This window comes from Manihot esculenta, chromosome 15 (genome assembly GCF_001659605.2).
Source record: "Manihot esculenta cultivar AM560-2 chromosome 15, M.esculenta_v8, whole genome shotgun sequence".
Lineage (NCBI taxonomy): Eukaryota > Viridiplantae > Streptophyta > Magnoliopsida > Malpighiales > Euphorbiaceae > Manihot > Manihot esculenta.
In genome coordinates, this window is record NC_035175.2 from 8,775,984 (window position 1) to 8,800,892 (window position 24,909).

General features: G+C 36.4%; 2 protein-coding genes across 7 annotated transcripts; one reads left to right on the forward strand and one right to left on the reverse strand.

Annotated features, from left to right (window-relative positions):
- Positions 1–4,394: 4,394 nt before the first annotated feature.
- Positions 4,395–6,698, reverse strand: LOC110601001 (protein MET1, chloroplastic). The gene is made up of 7 exons (XM_021737968.1): positions 6,150–6,698; positions 5,829–5,935; positions 5,646–5,740; positions 5,463–5,539; positions 5,145–5,265; positions 4,922–4,981; positions 4,395–4,834 (listed from the first exon to the last, which is right to left on the reverse strand). The coding sequence occupies exons 1-7, from the start codon at positions 6,563–6,565 to the stop codon at positions 4,691–4,693; spliced, it is 1,020 nt and encodes a 339-aa protein (XP_021593660.1). The 5' UTR covers positions 6,566–6,698; the 3' UTR covers positions 4,395–4,690.
- A 1,119-nt stretch (positions 6,699–7,817) lies between these two features.
- On the forward strand, positions 7,818–24,463 carry LOC110601989 (protein PHOTOPERIOD-INDEPENDENT EARLY FLOWERING 1). 6 transcript variants are annotated; one of them, XM_043951034.1, is made up of 22 exons: positions 7,818–8,030; positions 8,157–8,182; positions 8,306–8,351; positions 9,463–9,543; positions 9,672–9,779; positions 9,943–10,023; positions 10,114–10,202; positions 10,308–10,438; positions 10,531–10,589; positions 11,293–11,428; positions 12,399–12,467; positions 12,553–12,626; positions 12,712–12,843; positions 13,595–13,645; positions 14,852–14,920; positions 15,079–15,141; positions 15,227–18,296; positions 18,631–18,695; positions 18,787–18,857; positions 21,488–22,280; positions 22,564–23,084; positions 23,567–24,463. In XM_043951034.1, exons 3-22 carry the CDS (start codon positions 8,307–8,309, stop codon positions 24,006–24,008), a joined length of 6,150 nt encoding a protein of 2,049 aa, XP_043806969.1. In that variant the 5' UTR covers positions 7,818–8,030; positions 8,157–8,182; position 8,306; the 3' UTR covers positions 24,009–24,463. The 6 variants fall into 6 exon arrangements, with proteins under 6 accessions (XP_043806969.1, XP_021595111.2, XP_043806970.1 ...); XM_021739419.2 differs by having other exon boundaries at positions 7,819–8,030; positions 21,491–22,280; XM_043951035.1 differs by lacking the exons at positions 7,818–8,030; positions 8,157–8,182; positions 8,306–8,351; ... (5 more) ...; positions 10,531–10,589; positions 11,293–11,428 and adding an exon at positions 11,520–11,748.
- Positions 24,464–24,909: the final 446 nt, after the last annotated feature.

The following is a 24,909-nucleotide window of genomic DNA, read 5'->3' on the forward strand; positions in this document are numbered from 1 at the left end:
TCCATCCCAAAAACTGCCAAATCTATTACCCATGTTACATCCGGTGCCCAATATCCGACTAACAGCTTCCATCCTAAAAACAGTTAAGTCTATCACCCATGTTACATCCGGTGCCCGATTTCGGCATAACAGCTTCAAAGAGGCATAAGCAGACATTAAATACAAGTCAACATCCATAATAGAAATCTTCCTAAAAACTGCATCTCTTGGTGAAACTAGCAAGCACATAAGCCGTGTAGAACTAATCTTCTCATCGGCTATTAGACTCTACAACCCTAGACCTGCACATTTATTCATGAAACTTAGAAAGGCACTAATGCTTTGCAGCTCATTGCTCATCTAGTTTCTGATCCTTGGCTTCCGCATCTCCTTTCAATTCAGTTAATTGTTCCCTGTATTCAGCTTCAATTCTCTCAAGAGACACCTTCTGTTCTTTCCTAAGAGCCTTAGTTTGACAAGCAAGGGCAAAAGGTGCCGCTGAAGTATACTAATGCAACTTCAAGAGTAAACCTTCATTCTACAACCATACACATTACGTATCAATGGGTATATGGAGAGGATGGATAAGGCCAAGAACGTATTATAAAGCATGGAGAAGGTATACAAATTATTTGAAACTTGAAGTATTGAAATGATTCCCTACCTACCCATTTTATTTGTAAATTGCATTTTTTCTACAATTCTATACAATGAAGGGAGAGAGCCGATTGCCCAACAGTCAAGTTATATACCTTTCATCTTGCCTGTCACATATTTGGAAGCAGCAATGATCCTACACGTCTCACATAAACAAGATCTTTTGTCACATTTGCTCTTGACAGAAGATTCCTATTGGAGAAGAAGATTGTTGATATCCTGCTTTTGCTTTTCTCTGGCCATGATACTTCCAGATCAGCCATAACACTGCTAATGAAATATCTTGGAGATTGGAGAAATGCCGGAAGTGCATGCAAAAATCTTAAAAGTGTAGGGGTTTCACGTAGGAGCTGTTGATTGAGTAAACAAAGTGATACTCAAAGATTAACACTTCTAATAGAAAAGATATTTCATTTGATTTCATCAACAGCAAATGTAAGCATAAAACAGAGGACTTCATAACTGTTGCCTGAATGACTTGACTTTCAATTCATAGGATGAAAATAGTAATGACAATAACTGCTTACATGAGGAACTTGCACAGATCACATTTGCAAATATGTTTTTATTTTTTATGCATATTAAACAAATTGATAACTCCAAGTCTGAAGAACCAGGGGAGTCATTGCAATGGGAGGATGAGGAAAATGAAGTACTCATTAAGTGTGGCCTCTGAAGTTATGAGACTGACTCCACCTGCAAGTGATGCTTTCAGAGAGGCCCTAGTTAATATCACCTATCAAGGTTATCCAATCCCAAAAGGACGGATGGTAGCATCCCCATTTACATTAAGTTCTACACAAGTAAAGATCTTTTTTATAGTAAAAGTACTATTATCAACTGTTTGGAAATCAAAGGTCTATTTTTGAGTTCTCACCTGATAGTAGCCATAACCTTCTAGTTTTTCAAGTCCATTGGTCTCTCATTAATACAAAATTGCTCCCTTAGTGATCAGACTAATGGCATTTTGCTTTACATTTAGTAGTTGTATTTGAGCAGTGGCTCGACACACAAAGATCCTGCAGTTTTTCCAAATCCAGAAGATCTGATACTTCAAGGTTTGCAGGAGGTGTGGGCCTACTTATTCTTATGCTCCCTTTGGAGGGGGGCCAAGGATGCACCTGGGGCATGAGTTTGTGCAACTAGAGATTTTCTTGCATGATATTTTGAGAAGATTCAAATGGGACTTTCATATACCTAATGAAAAGTCTGGATATGATCCCATGTGCGACACCATCTAAAGCACTTCCAATTCATCTGCAACCACAACAGTCCTAGGTTCCAAGTGTTGTATCCATTTATTGTGTTTGTAATGTTCTAATATCTTTCCTGTCCCTTTCTAAAGTAAAAATAGGACAAAGACAAACTCCTACATGTGATTGATACATTTTTATTTTATTATTTCATTATCTGCCAATATCTACTTCTGCCACTGAGAAAGAAAATCCTACATCAATTGATTAAGAAATATGAAGGAATAAATGCACAAGAAGACCTCCAACTTTGATCGGGTTTTTATTGAAGCCCTCTTACATTTGTGTGTGTGTGTGTGTGTGTTTAATCAATCAACATCCTCAACTTTTTTATTAATTGAAATATTTGAACAATGGATTGGCACCACGACCCAGATAAAATGTGGCAACCTTTACCTTCCCGAATCCCAACAACACAACAGCAGAACTAGGATATGTGCCTTTCATCATATGTCAATCACTTAGCAACCTAGGAGACAGAAATCAAACTGGGGTTTCATGAGTCGGAGGATCTCAGATAAAAGAGACTCCAAAATCATAAACTAATATCATACACAAAATCCAGTTCCACCCTATCCGAACTGCTAGTTAAAATTACGGGCATCAAAGGAAAAAAAAATGGAACAATAACTATAAAGATTAAAATCTTGGGCTAGAAAGGAATCAGTGAGCAGATTATAGCTTTAATCATGCAGACACATCACAGAAGCTCGGCACAGCAGCAGAATGCTGCGCCAGGAGGCTATGGCAATTTGTCATAAGTACCTGCTTTATTCATCAGTTCCCAATCTGCCCATTTCTATATAATTAACACCCTTTTCAAAAATATTTGTCCTCCACTAGTTGAACTCAATCAATAAATCGGCGAAAAAAAGGAAGTGATGCATAAATTTGACGAAGTTAATAGAAAACCCTAAAGATAAAAAGGCATACCTTGAAGAATTCGCTAGAGCATGTATTTAATGATTCTCTCCCCCAAGGGTTTAATAGCATTAGAGAAATAAGATACTCAGATGAGTAAGGCAAAATCAAATCCAACCATGGAACCGCCGGCAGCAGATGGCTGGGCAGTAATCAAGTGGTGGATCAGCCACATTACTTCCTCATGGTTCATTTTCTTCATTTCCAGAAATTAAATATAAATCCGAAAACCATCAAGCTTCAAACCCAAACAAATAAAAAGAAAATAGTTCTATTTGCCGAAATATAATCTAATGAGGAGGAATTTGGGCAGCTGGCGGCGTTGAGTTGCTCTGGCAACGATAACCTAAACGATAGTCGGGTCCCGTTAGAACGACTCTTAACGGGTACTAGCGTCATTGAAAAAACAAAAGAGCAAAAAAACGACAATGCATTACAACTGTCGTTTAATCTAACCAAACAACGACGTGCCGTTTTTATCTTTTATGCTACAACTGGATAGGGAATTGCAGAAGCATACATGGGTAATTTAATTTGTAATGCTTCTATAAGTTGAAAAGGATTTCTTGAGCGGATGTCCAGTTCGCAGTTCTACTCATAGATGGATTGCTGAATTTCTTTCCATGGGTTAGAGGGGAAGAAACTCCGAATATTTTTCTTTTCCTTTTTGAACATACTTGTGGCTTTGAACAAAAATGCATGCATGCCGTGGCCTGTGTAGAATCATCCGAGCAAATTGTCAAGTTGTCCATCTATGTCTTACAGCTTCTTCTTCTTCTTCTTCTTCTTTTTAAACCTTTTTCCTCTTGGCATTGCTTGGAGTAAGTTGCAGATTTAGTATCATCAGTTGTAAACGGCTCAAAATCTGATAAGCATGACGTTTTAGATAATTCTGAGAACTACATAACTGATAGCTTTTTTGGCTATAAAACTTGCTGCAAAAGGTTTGGCTTTATCAGAGGCAGCATAACTATTGGTAACTTGAGCCCTTATTTTCCATAGATTACTGATATTCCATGGCCGCATGGAAACGGTTTTACTCAATAAATATTGCTATGGATAAAAGGATGCAAATATAATTTTGTAAGTTTATTTTAGCATTTTCATTTCAGCTTCATCACCATTTCTCACCCAGATAGCCTTGATCAACAACATATCATCTACATTTACATTTCTTTGTAATTCTGCCATTAGCCATGTAATTTACTGTGATTTGCCGCCATTTAGCTTTTTTGCTTGTAGGAAGATTCATTATTTTGAATCCAAGTCCCTACAGGGCCTCAATTTGAGCCAGATGCCTAAAGTGTCCTTTGGTTTCGGATTAATTCCTCGTTTGAAAACGGATTCTGAGCAACCTCATAGAGTTCCCAATAAAGACGCTAAACAATAGTTGGATTCATATCAGAGTTTCAATTTTCACTTAATGCCAGTTCGAGTAAAGGGCTGCTATGTTTATGCAATGTCATTTCCATCAACACCATAATTGATATGATCCTTCCTAGTGATTCATATACAAAGGTACGCTAGCAGCAGATGCAAGTACGCCATTTTGGTATCATGAGTAGTTAATCTAACAAATCAAGATGAACAAGTGAAAGATTTGCTTTTCTGCTTAATTCACTTCAATCATTCTTGTCAAGGAGACTACATCATTATAGACTATGTGCTGATAAAAAATGGTAAAAAGAGACTTCCCATAATAAATTAGGCTGAATTTCTTCAACCTCACCTGAAAACAATGCTATGATCAAAATCATACAAAAGAAACGTATTATCTGAAGCAGTAGGTGTTCTGGCCAATCACTAGCTTCTTGCGGGTTCATGTGTGTGACACTATTGAACATGTTCAATCCTGTACTCTATGAGGACAATTGTGGGCTCTACTCTTTTTTGAATATGCCAAATAGAGATTTGATGGCATTGATTGCATTCTCATTGATAAACGACTCATCAAACCTTTTCAGAAGAGGCTCAAATTCTTCTGATGTTCTCAAGCCGGCCAGGTCAGGGTCTGTCCGGATTCTCTGTTAACATTATGAATACTATTAGATAGCTTGTACTAGGTAGCATATGCTGTTTATAGAATTTAATACTAGTTCATGAACCTATACCTTGAAATCTTCATAGCCTGCTTGCATGGCTTCTTCAAGTGCAGATACCCCAGCTTTTATCTGTTAGGAGTTAGGACTTAGGAGTTTCAGCAATATTTCAGCATCAAGAAATTCCAGCTCAAATTCAGGTTAATCTATGAAGAAAACTGCAGATTCAAACACACTCACACAAGCAAAGAAAAAAGCATCAAGTGTATACTTCAAAGGTGCCAAAAGCATTTACCTGATTAAGTTTTGAATAACAACAGGCGACATTGTAACATGCCACTGAAGTTTCATTTGAGTCTGGTTTTGATCCCAATACAGATTCAAATTTCTCCAGTGCTTCCTCATACTTTCCGTTTCTATGTCATTAACATGTCAATGAAGAGTAAAGTAATAAGCACAACCAAATGATAGCAAGTCATAGCATCCAATGAAGATATTTTTCTTTCGAATAATGCAGCAATTCAAATGATGATCCCTCTAGTCATCTTCATTCGGATACGAAAAAATAGAAAGAAAAACGGGAAAACTTGGAACCGCTAGCAGGAGCCCTTACTTGTATAGTAACAAGCCTTCGCGAAGATCTTTTTCTCTTTGTTCCTTCTGTTCTTTTTTCCTCATGTAATTTTGCATCTGAAACCAGTTGGGAGTTGGGTACATATACATTATATTAAGAGAAAGATTCCACACATACAGAAGCAAATTAGAGGACATAACATGCAATTTAGCTTATACTCACTTGGATTTCCCTCACTCTGTTACTAATGACACCAGAGTTTCTCTCAGCTCTAATGATTTCCTTTTCTGTTAGTTCGCCAGCATAATCCGTCTTCCCTATAAGAGTAGAACCAAAAAGGAAAGTCATTGTGCATGTTCTGATCAATAATGAATTGAAACTTATTAAGACCAAATGTAAACTAACCATATCTCTTCTGCATTTTCATGAGTAGTGGACCAATTCTTTGGCGGATGGTGTACATAGTCCTCCCATACTCAGCCGCTGGCCATATCTCTGTCCCAAACACAGCACTGCACAAGGTTTAGAATTCCAAAAAGTCACATTCTCAACCTAAATTCTTGTCAATTCTTCCAGAAATCAATAATAATTTAGTTAGATTCACTTGCAATTACAAAATTCAATACTTATCAAACAGTAATGATCCAATGAAACGTAGATACAAAACAAATGACATGAATAATATGATTAAATCATCTGGAAAAAAATGAAAGGAAGAAAACTAACCTGGTGGCAATAACTTTATCTCCAACAGTGAACAACCCAGTCTTATCAGCAGCTCCACCAGGTGCAATAGCATCAATGTAAGTCCCACCATCTCTGCCCTTTGTAAACTTGATCCCATAAGGCTGAATTAATTCCACTTCATACTCTTCGTACGCTTCTTCTCCTCCTTCACTCTCATTCTCTGGTTTAGATGTCTTGGACTCAGTTTCCGATGCTTTACAGATCAAATTCGAGGGTTTTAGAAAATGGGTATTGGAAAAAGAAGTCGAAGTGCAGAAAAATGAGTAATTTTTGGATAAACACGGATTGATTTGGGAGAAGAGAAGTGGGCTTTGCTTGGTGGCGGAGATACAACAAGTTCTTGGCAATGGCGATGAAGAGTAGAGAGATGGATAGCTAGCTGGAGCCAAAGACATGGCTGGTTTGTTTCTGGTTCTACTATTAGAAGACGAGGAGGAGAACCCAGAAGTGTAGAGGTTAGTTAAACCTGGTGAAATGGAAGCTTTACGATAGGTGGACGAGGTTTCAGAGGGGATTACAAGTGGATGACTAGTGGCTGTAATGGACTGTCTATGATTTGATTAAATAGCATTGTACCACGTATCATTTTTGTTGTGGCCAGGATTCTACGTTGTAAGAACTTGCAAATTATGATCAAAAATTTTATTTCTTTCTTTTTACTCTTGTCTCATGTTAATTATATTCCTTCTTTGATTCAGTATATACTTATTTTTTTTTTAATATATATGCTCCCTTTTATGTTGGCATATTCAGTTTAGTTTTTTTTACTCATAACTAAAAATTAATGCAAAATATTTTAAAATAATTTTGTAATTATAACAATGCTGTCAAATTTAAACTAGCAAATCCACTCCAATATCCTGCAATAATCTTTAAAGTTTGACAAATTATCCTAGGAGCACCTGGAATGATATAGTGCTAATTAATTAAGGTTAAAAAAATAAAATAAAATAAAAATTAAAGACCTGTTTTGATTGAATCAAAATATTAAATATTATATTTAAAATTACTGACAAACCAAACTTATATTTAAAAAACATTTTTCTATAGTTTTTAACTTTTTAAGACATGTAAAAAGCTGGTCAATATAAAATCTTATATTAATCAAAGAAAAATAAGTGATTTTTTAATTTTTAAAAATTATATTAATGCTACTAAAATTTTATACATAAAAATCTATTAATTATTTATTTTTCAAATTTTCAATTAATAATGAAAAGTAAATTTTTGTTAAAAAATATTTTTTGTAATGTTATACTATAACAAATTAAAGATTGATATGTTTATTTTGCATTATATATATATATATATTTCTAAAGACAACTTTTTAAATACTATTAGACTTGTGACTTCAAAAAAAATACTATTAGACTTGATAATATTATTAACACCATAAGATTAATTAATTTCATTTTTTTAACATTAAAATTAAATAAAAAAATATTTTTTATATATAGATTATCTTTACAAAAGTAATTGAGTCTAAAATAATTTATTAAAAATAATTATCGATTAATATTTATCTAGAATGATTTTTTTTTTTCCTAAAAAGAAGAACGCTTAAGCCCAGGACTTGGGTCCAACCAACAGAGAGAAGCCACTATAAGTACAAGATAGGCCACAACGCCAGGCCCGTGTAGTTAAAAGACCCAAAAAGGAAAATCACTCTTTCACAAAACACACCGTTTTACAAACCCTAGCTCCTCCAGCAAAGCAAACCTGAAACTCCAAAGACTTCCACCACTCGCCCCTAACCTCCATCACCAAACCTCTATCGATTTCTCGGCCTCAGCCACCACTATGGTGAGCAGCGATGCCCTCTGCAACCGCCACGACGACGGCTGAATCGGATCCGGAAAGGTTTCTATTTTTTTATTATTTTATTATTTTTTATCTTGATATTATGTAGCTGCGCGGTTGTTGTCCAACAAATCGATAATAATTCCATTCAATTTCTCATTTGGACCAATTTTCAAAACCATGCAGAGAAAAGTCTCACAATCAACAGAAAGGTGAGCACCAAATTATGTACACAATTGCCAATCTTAAAAAAAAAAAACCCTCTCAAGTTTACTTTAGATAGAGGTGATAATCCTTTTACAAGGTGCAATACGCCTTTCTTTCTTTTTTAACAGCATGGAATTCAACTCCAAGGAAAGCACGCAGAGGAAGAGGAAAAAGGTAAGGCCAAATAACATGGCTTTTATTTTTATTTTTTAGGTGTCCATTGTATTGTTTTCCGTCACTCTGCATGTACAATGTTGAACTTTTTTTGTTAAAATCCTCATCAGATTATTGGTGTAATTCCCAAACCCTAATGCATAATTTCTTCTTATAAATCTGCACAAATACATTAAACGACTCATGCATACCTTGCACAACATTCCGCCGTGAAATTGATTACTCTACCCTTGATAATTTAAGCCCTCACTTTCTTCTTATGTTATGCGCCTTTGTTATCAATTTCTTACTCCACAAATAAAAGAAGTAATCGGTAACCTATGTTACTCATTTATTCAACTTTATACTTCTTGAAATAAATTCACCTTATTTTATCAGTATATTATATGCATACTTTATTTTATTTTATCAGTACATTTTAAATCAAAATCCAGGTAACGGCTAATTTACGACATCTATACTCTTGACATCATTGTGCGTCTGTTTTAGCTGAGCAATTCGTGTTCTTTTTGTATTTTATTTTTTTCCCGATTTCTGGTCCATTGGCAAACTTTATTCTTGCATTTAGTTTCCACAAAAATTAAAAATTGGCTGTTAATTTGGCCAAGACTTGGTCACCAAGCATAGGTTAAGATGCAAGAAATGCCATGTTAAGTTGTGATTTTTTAATTATATCAAACTCTCTTACTCATAGTTTGAATTTTACACTATGCCTTGTAGAATAATAGTTAGTGATTCACATTTGAACTTTCATCCTTTAAGCAGAGGCAGAGCTGAGTTTAGGTAGCTGCTTATTGTCATTGTTATTGTTATAAGTAGGGTATATAAGTGTGGGTGGTTCGAGCTTAAAAGTAAATGTATAAAGCAATAAGTGGAAACATCTTCCAGAAAATTTTACTGCATTATTCAATTATTTTATCTCATTTTCTTTCAAAGCATTCAGTCATTTTAAATAAACAAAGCTTAATTAATAACCCAGTTCAGTTAGTTCCAAAATATATATGTTCTTGTTATGTTCTAATTATTGGAATATGTTCCAATTCAATGTATAACCATAGTTTGGTTTTGAAGATGCTGTGAGATATTGACTTTCATGTTGATTTGATCATAGGCACTTGAAGCTCCCAAAGAACCTCGTCGTCCTAAAACTCATTGGGATCATGTTTTGGAGGAGATGATTTGGTTGTCAAAGGTATTCTACTAGTTGATTCCTTCAAGATCTTATTGTTTCATTCTTTTGGAAAATGAGACAAAATGAATGGAATATGAGGTGCACGCCTTTTGTGATTCTGCCTTGTCAATTGATATGGTTATCTGCAGGACTTTGAGTCTGAGAGGAAATGGAAATTGGCTCAGGCTAAGAAGGTTGCTTTGAGAGCCAGCAAAGGCATGTTGGATCAGGCTACCCGGGAAGAAAAGAAATTGAAGGTTCTGCAAAATTTTGTTATGATTGACCTGTAAAGGAATTTTTGTTTTGTGAGGAATGGATTTTACTGTATAAATGATGAAGAAAGGAGGTCTTACTAATTGTTATTAATGTTTTCTTGGTATCTCCATTTTAGATTATAATGTTAGCATTAACTGTTATCAGGAAGAGGAACAGCGGTTGCGAAAGATTGCACTCAATATATCTAAGGATGTGAAGAAATTCTGGATTAAAATAGAGAAGCTGGCAAGTTTATGTATAATGATTAAATATTCATCTCCCATTAGATTCTGTAATTCATTATGTATGTAACTTCATTCATTTATTTTGTTCCAGGTGCTTTACAAGCATCAAATGGAACTTGATGAAAAAAAGAAGAGGGCACTTGATAAACAGCTCGAGTTTCTTCTAGGACAAACAGAGAGGTGGATTTGTTTTATTTTATTGCATTTTCTTGGCATTAACTTGAAGCTTGGTTTGTATTTTTATGTTGGTGGACAGGTAACTGACTTTGCTTATGGTGTTTTTAGGTACTCCACAATGTTAGCAGAAAATCTAGTTGACAAGCCATTGCAGCAACTTTCCATAGTGGATCAACAGAATGTACCATATGAGGAAAGACAGCAAAATGATCCTAAGGAACCAGCAGAATTAAGTGCTGGTAAGTGTAATCTTGTAATGCCATTGTTAAGTAGATGCCTGGAGTAATTGGTATGTGTTCTCATAACTCTTTTTTCAACAATGTTGTTCCAGAGCATCAGTCAGATAGTGGAGACAATGACAATGATTATGATTTGCAATCAGATGAATCGGTGAGTTATTATTATTTTTTCTAATGTGGTTTCACTTTAATTAGATGGACCAATAATAAGAGAAAACCTGTTGCAGTCAAAGGGGAGCATTTGTTATGCATATTTTGTCAGGTTAACGTTTTATTACTGCCCAAAATGTGGATTATAGAACGCGTTTAGGTGCTGGTTGAAATCTTCTTGTACTTTGAACTATTTTTATATAAAGAGGTTTTAGATGCATAATTGTGAATGGAGGAAAGATAATTCTGTTCTTGTAAAGTATCTTCATTTTTTTTTTCTCAATTGTGAACGAAACCCTTCGACCTTAAAGCATTTGGATTATCTTTTTCCTCTTTGTACAAATCTTTCAACTAAAATTAGTGATAATTCAGATGCCATTATTAAGAATTGAAGTTGAAAAAGTTTAGATGCTATTTAAATAAAATAAAATCGTAATAGATTCCAATGAGGAGGGTGAGAAAGGACATTCAACATATATGCAGTCTATTAGGTATGATAAATGAACTGTCGGATTTTGTTAGCATATTATCTATTCATTTATAATTATTCTTAAATTTTCTGTTGTGACTTGTGTCCCTTGGCTATGTAGATGTTGGCCTTTTTTAGTTAAAAGATCAATGGTGCTGCAGTAGTGATCTTTCTTGTGTTGCTCTTTCAATCAGTGTGCAATTGCAGATATTCTCATATGATGATGTTTTTCTAGGAAGATGATGAACATACCATTGAGGAAGATGAAGCTCTTATTACTGAAGAGGAAAGGCGAGAAGAATTGGCAGCTTTGCGCGATGAAGTTGATATTCCAGTCGAAGAGTTACTTAAACGCTATGCTTTGGAGAATGGTAAACTGTTATCATGATTATCTTTGGCTGTGCAATTTGCCTTTTGCTTTCTGCACCATGCCGAGTTATGTTTGCTTCTTCTTGTGATAATCACTTATAAGGGTGCCATATATTTGTTCATGCATCAAAGACTTCTTTGATAGGTTGAAGGTTGTTTCTTTGTTTTTGTCGTCCTCTCTCTCTCTCTGTCTCACATTTTCCATGCAGTCCTACACGTGTACATGTTGGCTAAAGGGCATTATTATTAAAGGCTCAAGGTGAACCAAGGCGCTAAGGGATCTTGAGGCCTAGAAGCAAGCACAGGCGTGCCCCTAAATGAAGTGAGGCACAAATAAAAAGAATTAATAGAAAAAATTTTAGATAACCACGAAATATAGTACCTATGCAATATGTTAAGATTTCTTTTCTATAGACATATATGGTATGTAATCAAGAAATATAGTACTTAAAATGGCATGTAAATGTCCTTTTTTACAAAAAAAAAAGCAATATCACAATAGTACTATAATGAATGACTCACTTAGCATTGTTTGTGGTTTTTGAAAATGATAGTTTCAAATAAACTAGAAATAAAAGAATACAAAAGGCAGTTAAGATGAGAAAGATAATAAGAGAATATTTAAAACAACTTATGAGAACAGAGATTACAAATGACTAGTTATCACTAGTGATACTAAGTGCGAAAACTCCTTAGTCATCAATATTGGACTTTGATAGATTTACAAATTTTAATTAAAGGTGGTCTTTCTTGTCAAAAGTAGTACTTGCTTAAGGTGGAATTACCAGTGTGCCTTCCTAGAGTGTTGAGCCTAGAAGAAGGCGCATGCCTATGCGCTTAAAGCATTTGGGTTGGAGCCTTGAGCCTTAGGAACTTCTTTAATAACTATGCTAGAAGGACTAGTTGGACTCTGATTTTGTGTTGTTTTTTCCTTTTTAACATTCTGTTTATGAATTTTATCGATGAGTGCAGTTAGTAGAGAAAATACTCCAGAAAATAATGGAGCTGACCTGACAGTTGAGGATGGAGATCATGATGAGAGTAAGTGGCAGTTAATGAATCATGTTACCTGTAGCAATTTGACTGTGATTGATATTATTAGTGGTGTTGATATAATTTTTTTTAGGCAAAGGAAAAGATCATTCTGCTGTCAGTGACCCTGAAATGAGCTGCTCGCCTGTTAATACTGGTCGTCGTTGTGTAAGTTGTATGTGTTTGTGATAGGCATTGATGGATTACAAGGTCAGTTAAGGGGCTCAACATAATATCTATATTCTAAATACAGGGTGAAGAAAATGGTGCCATGGTCACGTCAGAGATCCATTTATCAGAAATTGAGATGGGTGAAACCAGAAACCAATCAGATGTTACTGGTGATCTGACCAAAGACCTACTATATGATTCCAACGAGGAACAGGTACTACTAGGCGTACATGTATGCATTTCTTAATTTTTGGACTGTTACCTTCATGGTCTAATACGTCTTCTTTAAGTTCTCTGTCTACGTGAGATAAAATTTAATTAGCCTGGTTCTGTAACAATGGAACATAAACATGCACACAATCAAATTGATAAATTTTCTTCTATTTATAATTTTAGTTTTTGGAATTAGTGGCATTTATGTGGAGACAGCTTGCATCCTACAGCTTTTAGACTGAGAAAATATGCATGGGATGTGATGATGAAGTCTTCTTCTTAATCAACAAAAGCTTTTTTTTTTTCAAATTGGTATTTCTTTTGAGAACTTTAAAAAAGCTAGTTAAATTTTGGCAACGTATAACACTAAGTCCTTGTTCTGCTCTCTTGTTCTTCGAGAAAATGAATCAACATAATTGAAAAATAGCTTTCCAGAATCAGACAACAGAAAGATACATGCTTGTGTGCACAGGCACTAATATTGTAAAACTGAAGTCAAGGACCCAACCCATGGTACTGCCATCATTTGTGCCTGGAAAAAAAATTCTTCCATCTGTTTTGCTCTGCTGCTTCTGAACCCAACGGTTGAAGTTATTGCTTTTATCTCTTTCCTGAATGTGTTCTTTTGCATAGTTTAGAATTTTTAATTTCAGCATAATGTAAATGTGAATTTCAACTACTACCACACATTATAATGTTACTGCAAGTTATTCATTTGAATTTGATGCTTCATTGTGTCTCCTGTAATGTAGGAAGATGGTGATTTTGTTCTTGCTAATGGAGAAGAAAAGGAACATGAGATGGTAGCATGCTTTTTCCTCATTCTCTTTCCTCTTCCATATTTTTAAGAAGGCAGCTTATCTAGATTGCTAGTTTACATTTAAACAGTATTGATCCAATGATTCAATGACATGCAATTGCATTTAATTAGGTAGTTGCTGGTCTAAATGATTAATAGCTTATTTGCTGTTTGGTAGCGGTACAGCATTTACTTGAAAAATCTTCTTTACTATCTATTAGTATTTGGGCAGATTTATCATGGTAGGTTTTTTTGGCTTTGAGAAATTTTGTATATGTTGTTGGGAGGCTAAAATTCTTGAAACATTTTTTTAGTGTTATACATGATGTATTTGTGTCGCCAAAATTTTTGTGTGAGGACAGATGGACAGACACTTATTTGAATTGATGTTGTAAAAGGGACATGTTGCTTTGGCTTTGACAAATTGACACATTCATCCTGCATTAATTCAATTATTTCAGGATCTTCTTTCTGTTTGATGTGTTGGATTGTGTGTTTGAGTCACTGTTCTTTACATTCCAAGCAATTTAAATTGCTTCTGTAGTTTTAGTGTCATGACATGGTATTTTGAAAAGAAAGAAATTTGATTCTAATTTTTGACATAAAGACAAGGTATGCTGCATACTATTTGAAGCTCGTCCCTTTTGCTCTATAACGGAGAATTTATTGATATCTGTTAAATTTTGATGATCAATTATGTAAATCAATTGAAATAATGGTTCATTTGTGTTGTTGGAATGGAACATCTTTGTTTTGGTTTGGGAATTTTCTGGTAATGACATTGATATAATATTACATTGTGTTCTGTCTACTCTGGCTGGAGGATTGTGTTGTTATAATTCCCTTCCAGAGTTTTTCATTATGAAAGTATGTATTGTTAAGTGTGGTGAGATATGTAACATTGTGGCATATATTTTGGCCAGGGTACTGCTGAAAACTATAGTTTGATATTATAATGATCCCTAAGTTACTGGCTTGTGTTTTAGAATATTTTTATGAAAATGCTGTAAAGGTCAATAATTTGGAGTGAGACAACTGGATATTGGAACCTATCTGATGTGTACCTGAAGCACAACCCCATGTCATACAGTAACCCATGTTTCATCGCATAGGGCTGCTTTTGTTTTGTTGTTCTTTATCTTGTTCATTCTGGAAAATCTAGCTCTTGCTAAATGGATTTAAGATAGTGCAATCTTTTGGTTTTGCTTAGGATGATGAGACAACCTTGTTAGAGGAGGAAGAACTTGCAAAAGCTGATCCAAGCAATACCATGGATGAGGTACAGAGCGTGTTTGATATGACATGTTTCTTTACATTCATTCACCTTGCATTTTGGTAGAGATTTATGGTTCTTTTACAACAATTTACCTCCTGGATTCTCACTGGTTTAGTTGCTTGGAGTTTTGTATGTCTGAATCTATCTATGCTGATTTGTAGATTCTATTGCTGCAAAAAGAGAGTGAAATTCCTTTGGAAGAATTGCTTGCAAGGTATAAAAAGGTAGGTGTAGGAATGCTGTTTCTTTTATCTCACATTGATAGTGTTGTAACTTGATTTTCGTTATGTCATAATGACCATTTATTAGGAGATCAACAATGCTGAAGTTTCAGATGATGAATCTGGAGCTTTATCAGACAACTTATTGGATTCCCCAGAGATTAAAGATGTTGAACTGAAGCAGCAGGATGCGTCCATGGATGAAAATGTTGAACCTGGTGAATTGTTACCAGTTGAACATCATCTTGTAAATGAACAAGAAGCAGCAATTGGGAAAACTCCTGAAGAAGGAAATGACAGTGAGAATAGGATTGCTGATGCTGCTGCTGCTGCAAGATCTGCACAGCCAACAGGAAATACATTTTCAACAACCAAAGTGCGCACAAAATTCCCTTTTCTTCTTAAGTATCCACTTCGTGAGTATCAGCATATTGGCTTGGATTGGCTTGTAACAATGTATGAGAAAAGGTTAAATGGGATTCTAGCTGATGAAATGGGACTTGGAAAGACAATAATGACTATTGCTTTACTTGCACACCTGGCCTGTGAGAAGGGAATATGGGGTCCTCATCTAATTGTGGTTCCAACAAGCGTCATGCTAAACTGGGAAACAGAATTTCTTAAATGGTGTCCTGCCTTTAAGATTCTTACTTACTTTGGAAGTGCTAAGGAACGTAAATTAAAGAGACAAGGTTGGCTGAAACCAAACTTCTTCCATGTATGCATCACAACTTACAGGCTGGTTATACAGGATTCAAAAGTCTTCAAGAGGAAGAAGTGGAAATACTTGATTTTGGATGAAGCTCACCTGATTAAGAATTGGAAGTCCCAGAGATGGCAAACTCTTCTTAACTTCAATTCAAAACGACGCATCTTATTAACTGGTACACCCTTGCAGAATGATCTCATGGAACTCTGGTCTCTAATGCATTTCTTGATGCCTCACATCTTTCAGTCTCACCAGGAGTTCAAGGATTGGTTCTGCAATCCAATATCAGGGATGGTAGAGGGACAAGAAAAAGTAAACAAAGAAGTTGTTGATCGTCTGCATAATGTTCTTCGTCCATTTATACTTCGTCGACTGAAAAGGGATGTGGAGAAGCAGCTGCCAATGAAACATGAACATGTCATCTATTGTAGGCTCTCAAAGAGGCAACGTAACTTGTATGAGGACTTCATTGCTAGCTCAGAGACACAAGCAACTCTTGCCAGTGCTAACTTTTTTGGGATGATTAGCATTATAATGCAACTTCGTAAAGTCTGCAATCATCCAGACTTATTTGAGGGTCGGCCTATTATTAGTTCTTTTGATATGGCTGGTATAGACATCCAGTTGAGTTCTTCTGTATGTGCAATGCTTTCACTTGATCCATTTTCAACTGTTGACCTTTATGGTTTGGGACTTTTATTTACTCATCTTGATTTTAACATGAGTTCTTGGGAGTTTGAAGAAGTAAATGCTATTGTGACACCTTCAAGCTTAATCAAAGAGCGTGCCAACCTGGATAACTTGGAAGAAATTGGGTCACAAACTAAACATCATAAGGAGTTAACTGGAACAAATTTTTTTGAAGAGATAAGGAAGGCAGTGCTTGAGCAGAGGCTAAGAGAAGTGAAGGAACGGGCAGCTTCTATTGCATGGTGGAATTCATTGAGGTGCCGGAAAAAACCTATGTACTCGACTACCTTTCGAGAACTTGTCACCATAAAGAATCAGGTGCATGATATTCATCGCCAAAAGGCTGATCAGCTCACTTATTTGTACTCTTCTAAGCTCGCTGATATTATTCTTTCACCCGTTGAACACTTCCAGAAGATGATTGATCTTGTTGAGTCTTTTATGTTTGCCATACCTGCAGCACGTGCACCAGTGCCAATTTGTTGGTGCAGTAAAACAAGAACTTCTGTGTTTCTCCATCCAACTTATAAGGAGAAATGCTCAGAAATGTTGTTGCCTATTCTTTCACCTATTAGACCTGCAATTGTCAGGAGACAAGTATATTTTCCTGACAGGCGATTGATACAATTTGACTGTGGTAAGTTGCAGGAACTTGCAGTTTTACTACGGAAGTTGAAATCAGGAGGTCACCGAGCATTGATATTCACCCAGATGACCAAAATGCTTGATTTATTGGAGGCTTTCATAAATTTGTATGGTTACACTTACATGCGTTTGGATGGATCCACTCAACCAGAGGAGAGACAAACATTAATGCAGCGATTCAACACAAATCCCAAGATTTTTCTCTTCATTTTGTCAACCCGTAGTGGGGGTGTTGGTATCAATCTTTTTGGAGCCGATACAGTTATCTTTTATGACAGTGACTGGAATCCTGCAATGGATCAACAAGCTCAAGATCGCTGCCATCGAATAGGACAGACACGTGAAGTGCATATCTATAGGTTAATCAGCGAGAGCACTATTGAGGAGAACATCTTAAAGAAAGCCAATCAGAAGCGAGCTCTTGATGATTTGGTCATACAGAGCGGAGGTTATAACACTGAGTTTTTCAAGAAGCTTGATCCTATGGAATTATTCTCTGGTCATAAAGCTCTTCCAATAAAAAATGGACAGAAAGAGAAGAATAATGGCCATGCAAATGAGGTTTCCTTGTCTAATGCAGATGTGGAGGCTGCTTTAAAATATGCAGAAGATGAAGCAGATTATATGGCATTGAAGAAAGTTGAACAAGAAGAAGCTGTCGACAACCAGGAATTTTCAGAAGCCATTGGAAGATTGGAAGATGATGAGTTTGTTAATGATGATGATATGAAGGCTGATGAGCCCACTGAGCTGGAGATGACAACTCAAAGTAAAGACACTGGTGTGAATATAAATATGAAGGAGCCCATTGAAGAAAAAACTATAACTTTTGCTGGTAATGAAGATGATGTTGACATGCTGGCTGATGTCAAACAGATGGCTGCAGCAGCAGCTGCTGCTGGACAAGCTATCTTAACGTTGGAGAATCAGCTACGTCCTATTGACCGATATGCAGTACGTTTTCTTGAAGTGTGGGATCCGATAATAGACAAAGCAGCTATGGAATCTGAAGTTCAATTTGAGGAGGCAGAATGGGAACTAGATCGTATTGAGAAATACAAAGAGGAAATGGAAGCTGAGATTGATGATGATGAGGAACCATTGTTATATGAAAGTAAGCAAGTTTCATGGATATTTTCTTTATATTGTCAAAACTTTGAAATATGTAATGCTGTTATGCAAGACATTGTCCAATCATGTCAACGTGTTTAGAATTTATTTAGTAGTTCAATTGCAGTGCTTTTGTAATGAATAATATGCCATGTTTATTGCAGTTGCATACATTATATGGCATGCATAAACGATGTCCAGTAACTGCTTGTTAAGGTGCATTGTATTTACATAGGCGTTCTAGTCTTAAACTTATTGGTGAACAATTTTTTCCATTATGCACAGTATCATCCTTGTCGATTGTTTATTATGCAAACTGACTTGTCTACTAATATCAGGATGGGATGCTGATTTTGCAACGGAGGCATACCGACAGCAAGTTGAGGCCCTGGCTCAACATCAGGTTGGTCAATTTTATTGTATGGTGCAAATTTTTCTTCAGATGTGTCCCACAGCTGGTTGATTTATATGCTTGTTTGATGCTTGTCATGTAGTTGATGGAAGAGCTGGAAGCTGAAGCTAATGAGAAGGAAGATGCCGATGATGGATATTGCGATAGCATGATGTAAGATATTAACTCATCCTGGAAAATTTCTGCTGGACACTTTTGCTTTTTGTTCTGTGGAAAATAATATTAAGATATACTTTTGTCGATGTGGATGAGCCATCAAGTACCCACTGTTTCAATTCTTTAGTCCAAGGATAAAGAGTTAGTGGCACTAAAATTTAATGGAGTGCTTGGTACACCCCATTGCAGTTCCTGGCTGATAGATTCTTGTTGTAGCGTGGGCATGCCCTGGCCTCAACCCCCACGAACAGTGATATCACCTATAAGACTTGTTCGTAAGTGGTTGCCCTAATGCAGGTGAAATGGAGGTAGCAGATCCTTGCTGCCAACCCCAATCGGTTTGGATCAAGGCTTAGTTGAATGGAGCTGAATAGAACATGATGTCTGTGGGAAAAATAATAGAATTTGTTGATCAAGTCTCTGGACAAATGTCTTTGTTTGTGCCATCAGGCACACTTTTGGCTTTTGGCTTGGTAGAGGGTAGATTTGAGAGATGGTATTTGGTGACTATATTCTTAGCATGTAGACCTGCAACTTGCATCAGCACTAGTGTCTATTGCTAGTGCTAGCTACTTCTCATGACAATGTCAGAGTGCAATGAACTAATGTGTATGGTAATGATGCTTCAAAGGCAGTTCAATCAATTTAATCTCAACCCCAGCTTAGTGGAGACTTGAAATATAGCGCATGTAGGATGGCTTGAGAGGAAGCTCTGCAGTGCTTAAACAATAGGATAACTTGTTTAGAGTCTAGGGTAAATAGTAAAAAATGGGATAGATTTAGAATTCAGCCATAGTTTGATTGTTTGAGATTTAATGATAGAAGAAAATGGAAATTGGAGGAAGAGGTGGCTATTTAAGCTGTAGAAAAATATCAAAAAGAGGCAAAGGGATAATTTACCCTTTTTTGGCAGTTTAATGATGTTGGAAAAAAAGGATAAGAAGGTTTAATACTCCTTTCAAACCGCAACTTGTTATGCCTCAAAATAGTTATCCTTCTCTCAGCCTTAAAAATATTTTTGAAACATGATTAGTCCACCCTATAATGCTTAAATCATTTCTCCTTTTCCTATTGCATTGATTAAGTGTTGCCCATGCTTTTCTTATACAATAGCAACTTCTAAACATAGTGGTCAAGTGGAATATGAGAATGGATAAAGGGGGGAGAAATGCAGTAATGACTGATGAGAACTAGTGACAGCCAATGATGGTTGGTTCTCATGGAATGTGTTAATGTAGTTTTCTTGTTAATTCCTTTCCCTTTAATGAGTTTATACGCCTACAAAACAACTTCGTACTTCAATTTTTGATTAGCAAGTTTTTCTTTTGATTAATAAAATATTTCCTGTTTGACCAGTTTTCCTATGCATGCCACAACTAAGCCTTAATTTCAAATTTAGTTGGATCACCTCTATGATTCCTTTTTTTTTGAGCCACTCAAATTGAGATCAATTCAGCATCAATATCCAAACACTGGAAATTCCCTACACATGCCAAACACTGGAATTATTTTTCCAGATAAAATATTTATAATGGAGCATATGGCATGCCTTAGGGACATATGGTATTGGTCCAGCAAGAGATGTAATAGGAAGGGGGGTGGGGAGGGTTGGAGAGAGAGAGGTTGTAGGAGTCATGACACGTTTACCATCCGAACCAAATGAAAATACTTGGTATTTATTATCAAAAGCTTAAGAAAATTCAAGGTTATGTAGGTATTGGTAGACCTGAAGATTTGTAATTCAGTTTTAGCATAAAACAAACTCATGTTAAATTCTGTCTCTTGATAATTCACGACTGCCAAAGAGGTTGGTGAAACTTGAGTAATTTATAGATCTTAGGGTTTAGGTTGTATAGAACAGGAATGGAGTGTTTTATCTGATTTGAGCACAAAAGTGTTGTTGCAGGAAGAATTAAGAGGATTTGAGCAACTCTGGAAAAATAAGAAAGTTGGGATAACAGTTTTAGAATGGTTAATTTGATGATCGAGGCTAGCAAATATGTGAGAAACTAGGTTGTATGATGGTGGGAGAATAGAGAAGAGTAAAAGATTGGAACATAGATAGGAAAAGAAGATATGTTGAACTAGTTGAGTGTAAAGGCAAGAAGAGGAAGCATATAAAAGAGGCATGTTGGCTCATGTGGTTCCAGATAAAGTCAAACTACTCATTATAAGATTATCAAAATCCTAAAAGTAAAGTATTTACTTAAATGGGCAGTTGTAGAGGCTTTTCTATTCCCTATTAGGACTAGGCAACCTAAAAGGAGAGATTCCCTGATTGGCACTATGTTTTAAGCAACAAAACCTTGATACCTAGCTCTTCCTTGAAATATACCTTTGAAGGAATTCCTATGGGAACATTTACAAGAAAGCTTAAACTATCAAAAGTTAAAAAAACAACTACCTTTTGATCTCCTTTTTCATCGAGTAAATCTTTATTTTTGTTTATTTGTTTGGGGGGTGGGGGTTGTATGTTTAGGAGGGAAAGGATAACTGCTGGACAGTTGGACATGCTTTTTGTGTATTTTAGCATTAAGTCTTGGAGCATTTTCTTTTGTGAATATGTATGTTTATTTTATTTCTCAGTATGGATTGTTACTTGAAACTGACACTTTTTTTTTGGTTAGCAGGAATGAAATGGCAAGCAATACTAAGCCCAAGTCCAAAAAGAAACAGAAGAAAGCCAAGTTCAAATCTCTGAAGAAAGGATCTCTTACTTCTGAACTGAAACATGTGAAAGAGGAACCATCAATAGAAACTATGTCTTTAGATGAAGATGCAGTTGGAATATATTATGAAGAAGGTGCTTATTCGGACATGACATCACAATACCCAAGTGTGCAGAAAAAACGCAAGAAAGTTGAAACAGTTTATGGTGAATCTGGAAAGAGCTCAAAGAAGAAGTCTAAGAAATTGAAGGCGACTTCTGAAACCTGCCTATCAGATCTAGATTCAAGCCTGTCTGGTAAGCAGCAAGATGAATCTGTAGAACTAAAACCATGTGAGAACATGGTTGCTGATCATGAGCAGAGGCAAGCAGGCAGAAGTAAAATGGGAGGAAGGATCTCCATCACCGCCATGCCTGTGAAGCGGGTCTTGATGATTAAGCCAGAGAAGTTAAAGAAGGGGAATTTTTGGTCAAGAGATTGTGTTCCATCACCTGATTCTTGGTTGCCACAGGAAGATGCAATATTATGTGCTGTAGTGCATGAATATGGTCCGCATTGGAGCTTGGCCTGTGAAACATTGTATGGGATGACTGCTGGTGGGTTTTATAGGGGAAGATATCGCCATCCAGTTCATTGTTGTGAGAGATATAGGGAACTAATTCAAAGATATGTCTTGTCTGCGCCAGAAAATCATTTCAGTGAAAAGACGAGCAGTGCAGGCTCTGGAAAGGCCCTCCTCAAAGTAACTGAGGTAATATCAAAGAAATGAAGGCTCTCAAGGCTTACATGGACTGTTTTCCTTGCTTTGATCGCTCTCTCTGTCCACAGTACACACATTGCTCACCTGCACACCGTTTGCTTCTGAGTGATTAAGGTCTTCGGCCTGTTAAACTGCTCATAGATGTGCATGGATGAAAACTGAATAATCACTAAATAATCAATAAAGTGAATACATGCAGTTTGATCATTGTAACAAGAAACACTATTATAATTGTGAAGAGATGTTCTACTGATATATTTCTCCATCGTGGCAGGATAATATTCAGATGCTTCTAAATGTTGCTGCAGAGCAGCCTGATCACGAGTTACTTCTCCAGAGGCACTTCACTGCCGTGCTTTCTTCTGTATGGAGGATGACATCACGTGCTGATCGCCAACAAAATCTTTCATCTAGAAATGGCATCTATTTTGGTGGAAAGTTTTTCAACTCTTTCAATCAGATATCTTGGAATTCAGTCAAAGAACCTGCAAAAAGAATGAGATTCACTACCTCAGCACAGAGTTGCAAGTTGTTGGCTGCTGCACTGCATGAATTCAACAGTAGACCGCTGGATGATGCAGTCTCCATTTCTAACCGGATTGAAGATACTCCTTGTTTTTCTGAACAGTTAGAAGTAACATTGGAATTTGAAAAGGAGGAAGGTGATTTATCAATTCCATTGCCACCTATCATAAATTTGACAATACCTATCACAGACCCACAAAATTTCAGAATCAAGGATGTTGGAGAACATAATCTCAAAGCTGTGACAAATGTGGCTGAAAGTCGATTCAGGTATGGCCCCTTGCCACCATGAAGTTATCTATTCATTGTATACTTGCTAGTTGCTTTGTGCTTTTGTTGTCAACAGTTCTTTGTCAAATTTTTGGTTAGTGGCCTTGTGCACACCTGTAGTTTCCAGCCATATCTAGAGTTCTGGAGTTTGCTAGATTAATTTCTTGTTCAAGGCCACATCTTTAACTTCTTCAAGAAGCCTACGGTTGTAGTTTCTTGTAGTTGAACAGTTTGACCTGGAGTTCTGCTAGATTTTTTTTTTTGGCTTTGATAGTCACCTTGCTAAAAATGGGTGTATGTCACCATCCAAACTTCCTCTCGTCGGAATGTCTACAATGCATTTCATGCAATTCGTTAATTTCTTGAGAGATGTACCCATCTAGCTGTTCTATGCGGAATTGCAGATTTACAAGTAATAATGTTTAGAATGTTTGCAATATTTGCTTTAAATGGAGATCTAATAAAGCGACATGTTTTCTTAGGGATGCAGCAAGAGCTTGCTTTGAAGGCCGTCCGGGTTGGGCATCATCTGCATTCCCAGCAAATGATTTAAAGTTGCGGGCAGCTTCAAAACCACAGTCCTTGGGGAAGCACAAGCTCTCTGTCTCCGACTCAAAGCCACCTAGATCTAAATTGAAGAAAACATCGGAGCGTGGTGAGATGCATAATTTGTTTGCGGAGCCAGCATTGCAACCACTATCGACAGTTTCTTCCAGGGACCCCAATTTAAGGTTTGACCTTACTCCAGCTATCATTCAGGATGGATGGATGATTGATAGAGACAGTTGTTCTATTTCTTTTTGGGATGAGGAACTTCCAGGGGAATTTGCCAGCTTTAAATCCATACCTCATGATTATGATGCTGATTTAATCTCTGGCCTAGATGATTTTTCATTGTTGCCTGAATATACTGATATTGGGTAGGATTAACAGAGACTTGAGCTGCAAATTCTGATTCTGGCTTGTGTCATTTAGAGATCTCACTGCGAACGTGTCCCAGTTGGTAAATACGCCAAACGAAATGGCGTGGTTTTCATACTGGGGGGTGGGGGGGGGGACAAAGTGGTGGATGACTAGAAACACTGAAAGACGAACAAGATGGCATTCACGATGTCTCCCTGTTAACCCGCTGGGAATTGTCTTTGTGACTTGAGTCTCTGATATGGTCTGTAGACGGGGGGGGGGGGGGGGGTGGGTTAAAGATATAGGAATTGTAACTTTTTCTTTTTCTTTTTTCATTTTAATTAGATTCTTATTTGGGATGCGCCAATTTTGCTGGGGCTTTTGGATTAACACATCAAACTTTGGCATGTTTCCCTCATACAAGAATTAGGATGGAAAATATGGTTATCAATGAAAAGTGAGGTATTCCTCTCTCATGTGCTTGCTTTCTCCTCTCAATACACGCGGGGTTGTCTTGTTTCCTTTTATTTCTTCTAAGGTCGTGAAGCATCCGCTTGTACCAGTTGAGGTATTACACTGCTCATAAAATGAATTAGTAATTTACACTTTAAAATATAAACATCACTTCATAATATTAATTATATTATTTTGTAAAGTTATTTTTTGTAAATAAATATTTTTAAGTTCATTTTTAAAATAAGAAATAATTAGTAGATAAAGTACATTTTTTTCCATCGTGTCTGACCACTTGCTTTTCCCGGTTGCTCTCAAGTGAGCTTCGTTCACGAAGGACTCGAGGGTTTCATCGTGATGAATATATCATTGGTTTCCAGTATGTCATCAAGAATTGGACGCGCCCGAGACGCCCTAAGAAAAGGGGGCGGGAGGGGGATGGAGGGAACAGCAGACCGACCGAGGGGTT

Coding starts and splice junctions, on each gene's coding strand:
- LOC110601001 (XM_021737968.1), bottom strand. CDS start 6,565: ATGTCTTTGGCTCCAGCTAGCTATCCATCTCTCTACTCTTCATCGCCA. Junction 5,936..6,149: donor GATAAAGTTATTGCCACCAG/GTTAGTTTTCTT, acceptor AACCTTGTGCAG/TGCTGTGTTTGGGACAGAGA. Junction 5,540..5,645: donor ACAGAGTGAGGGAAATCCAA/GTGAGTATAAGC, acceptor AACTGGTTTCAG/ATGCAAAATTACATGAGGAA.
- LOC110601989 (XM_043951034.1), top strand. CDS start 8,307: ATGGAATTCAACTCCAAGGAAAGCACGCAGAGGAAGAGGAAAAAG. Junction 10,203..10,307: donor CTTCTAGGACAAACAGAGAG/GTGGATTTGTTT, acceptor TGGTGTTTTTAG/GTACTCCACAATGTTAGCAG. Junction 10,590..11,292: donor ATTTGCAATCAGATGAATCG/GTGAGTTATTAT, acceptor ATGTTTTTCTAG/GAAGATGATGAACATACCAT.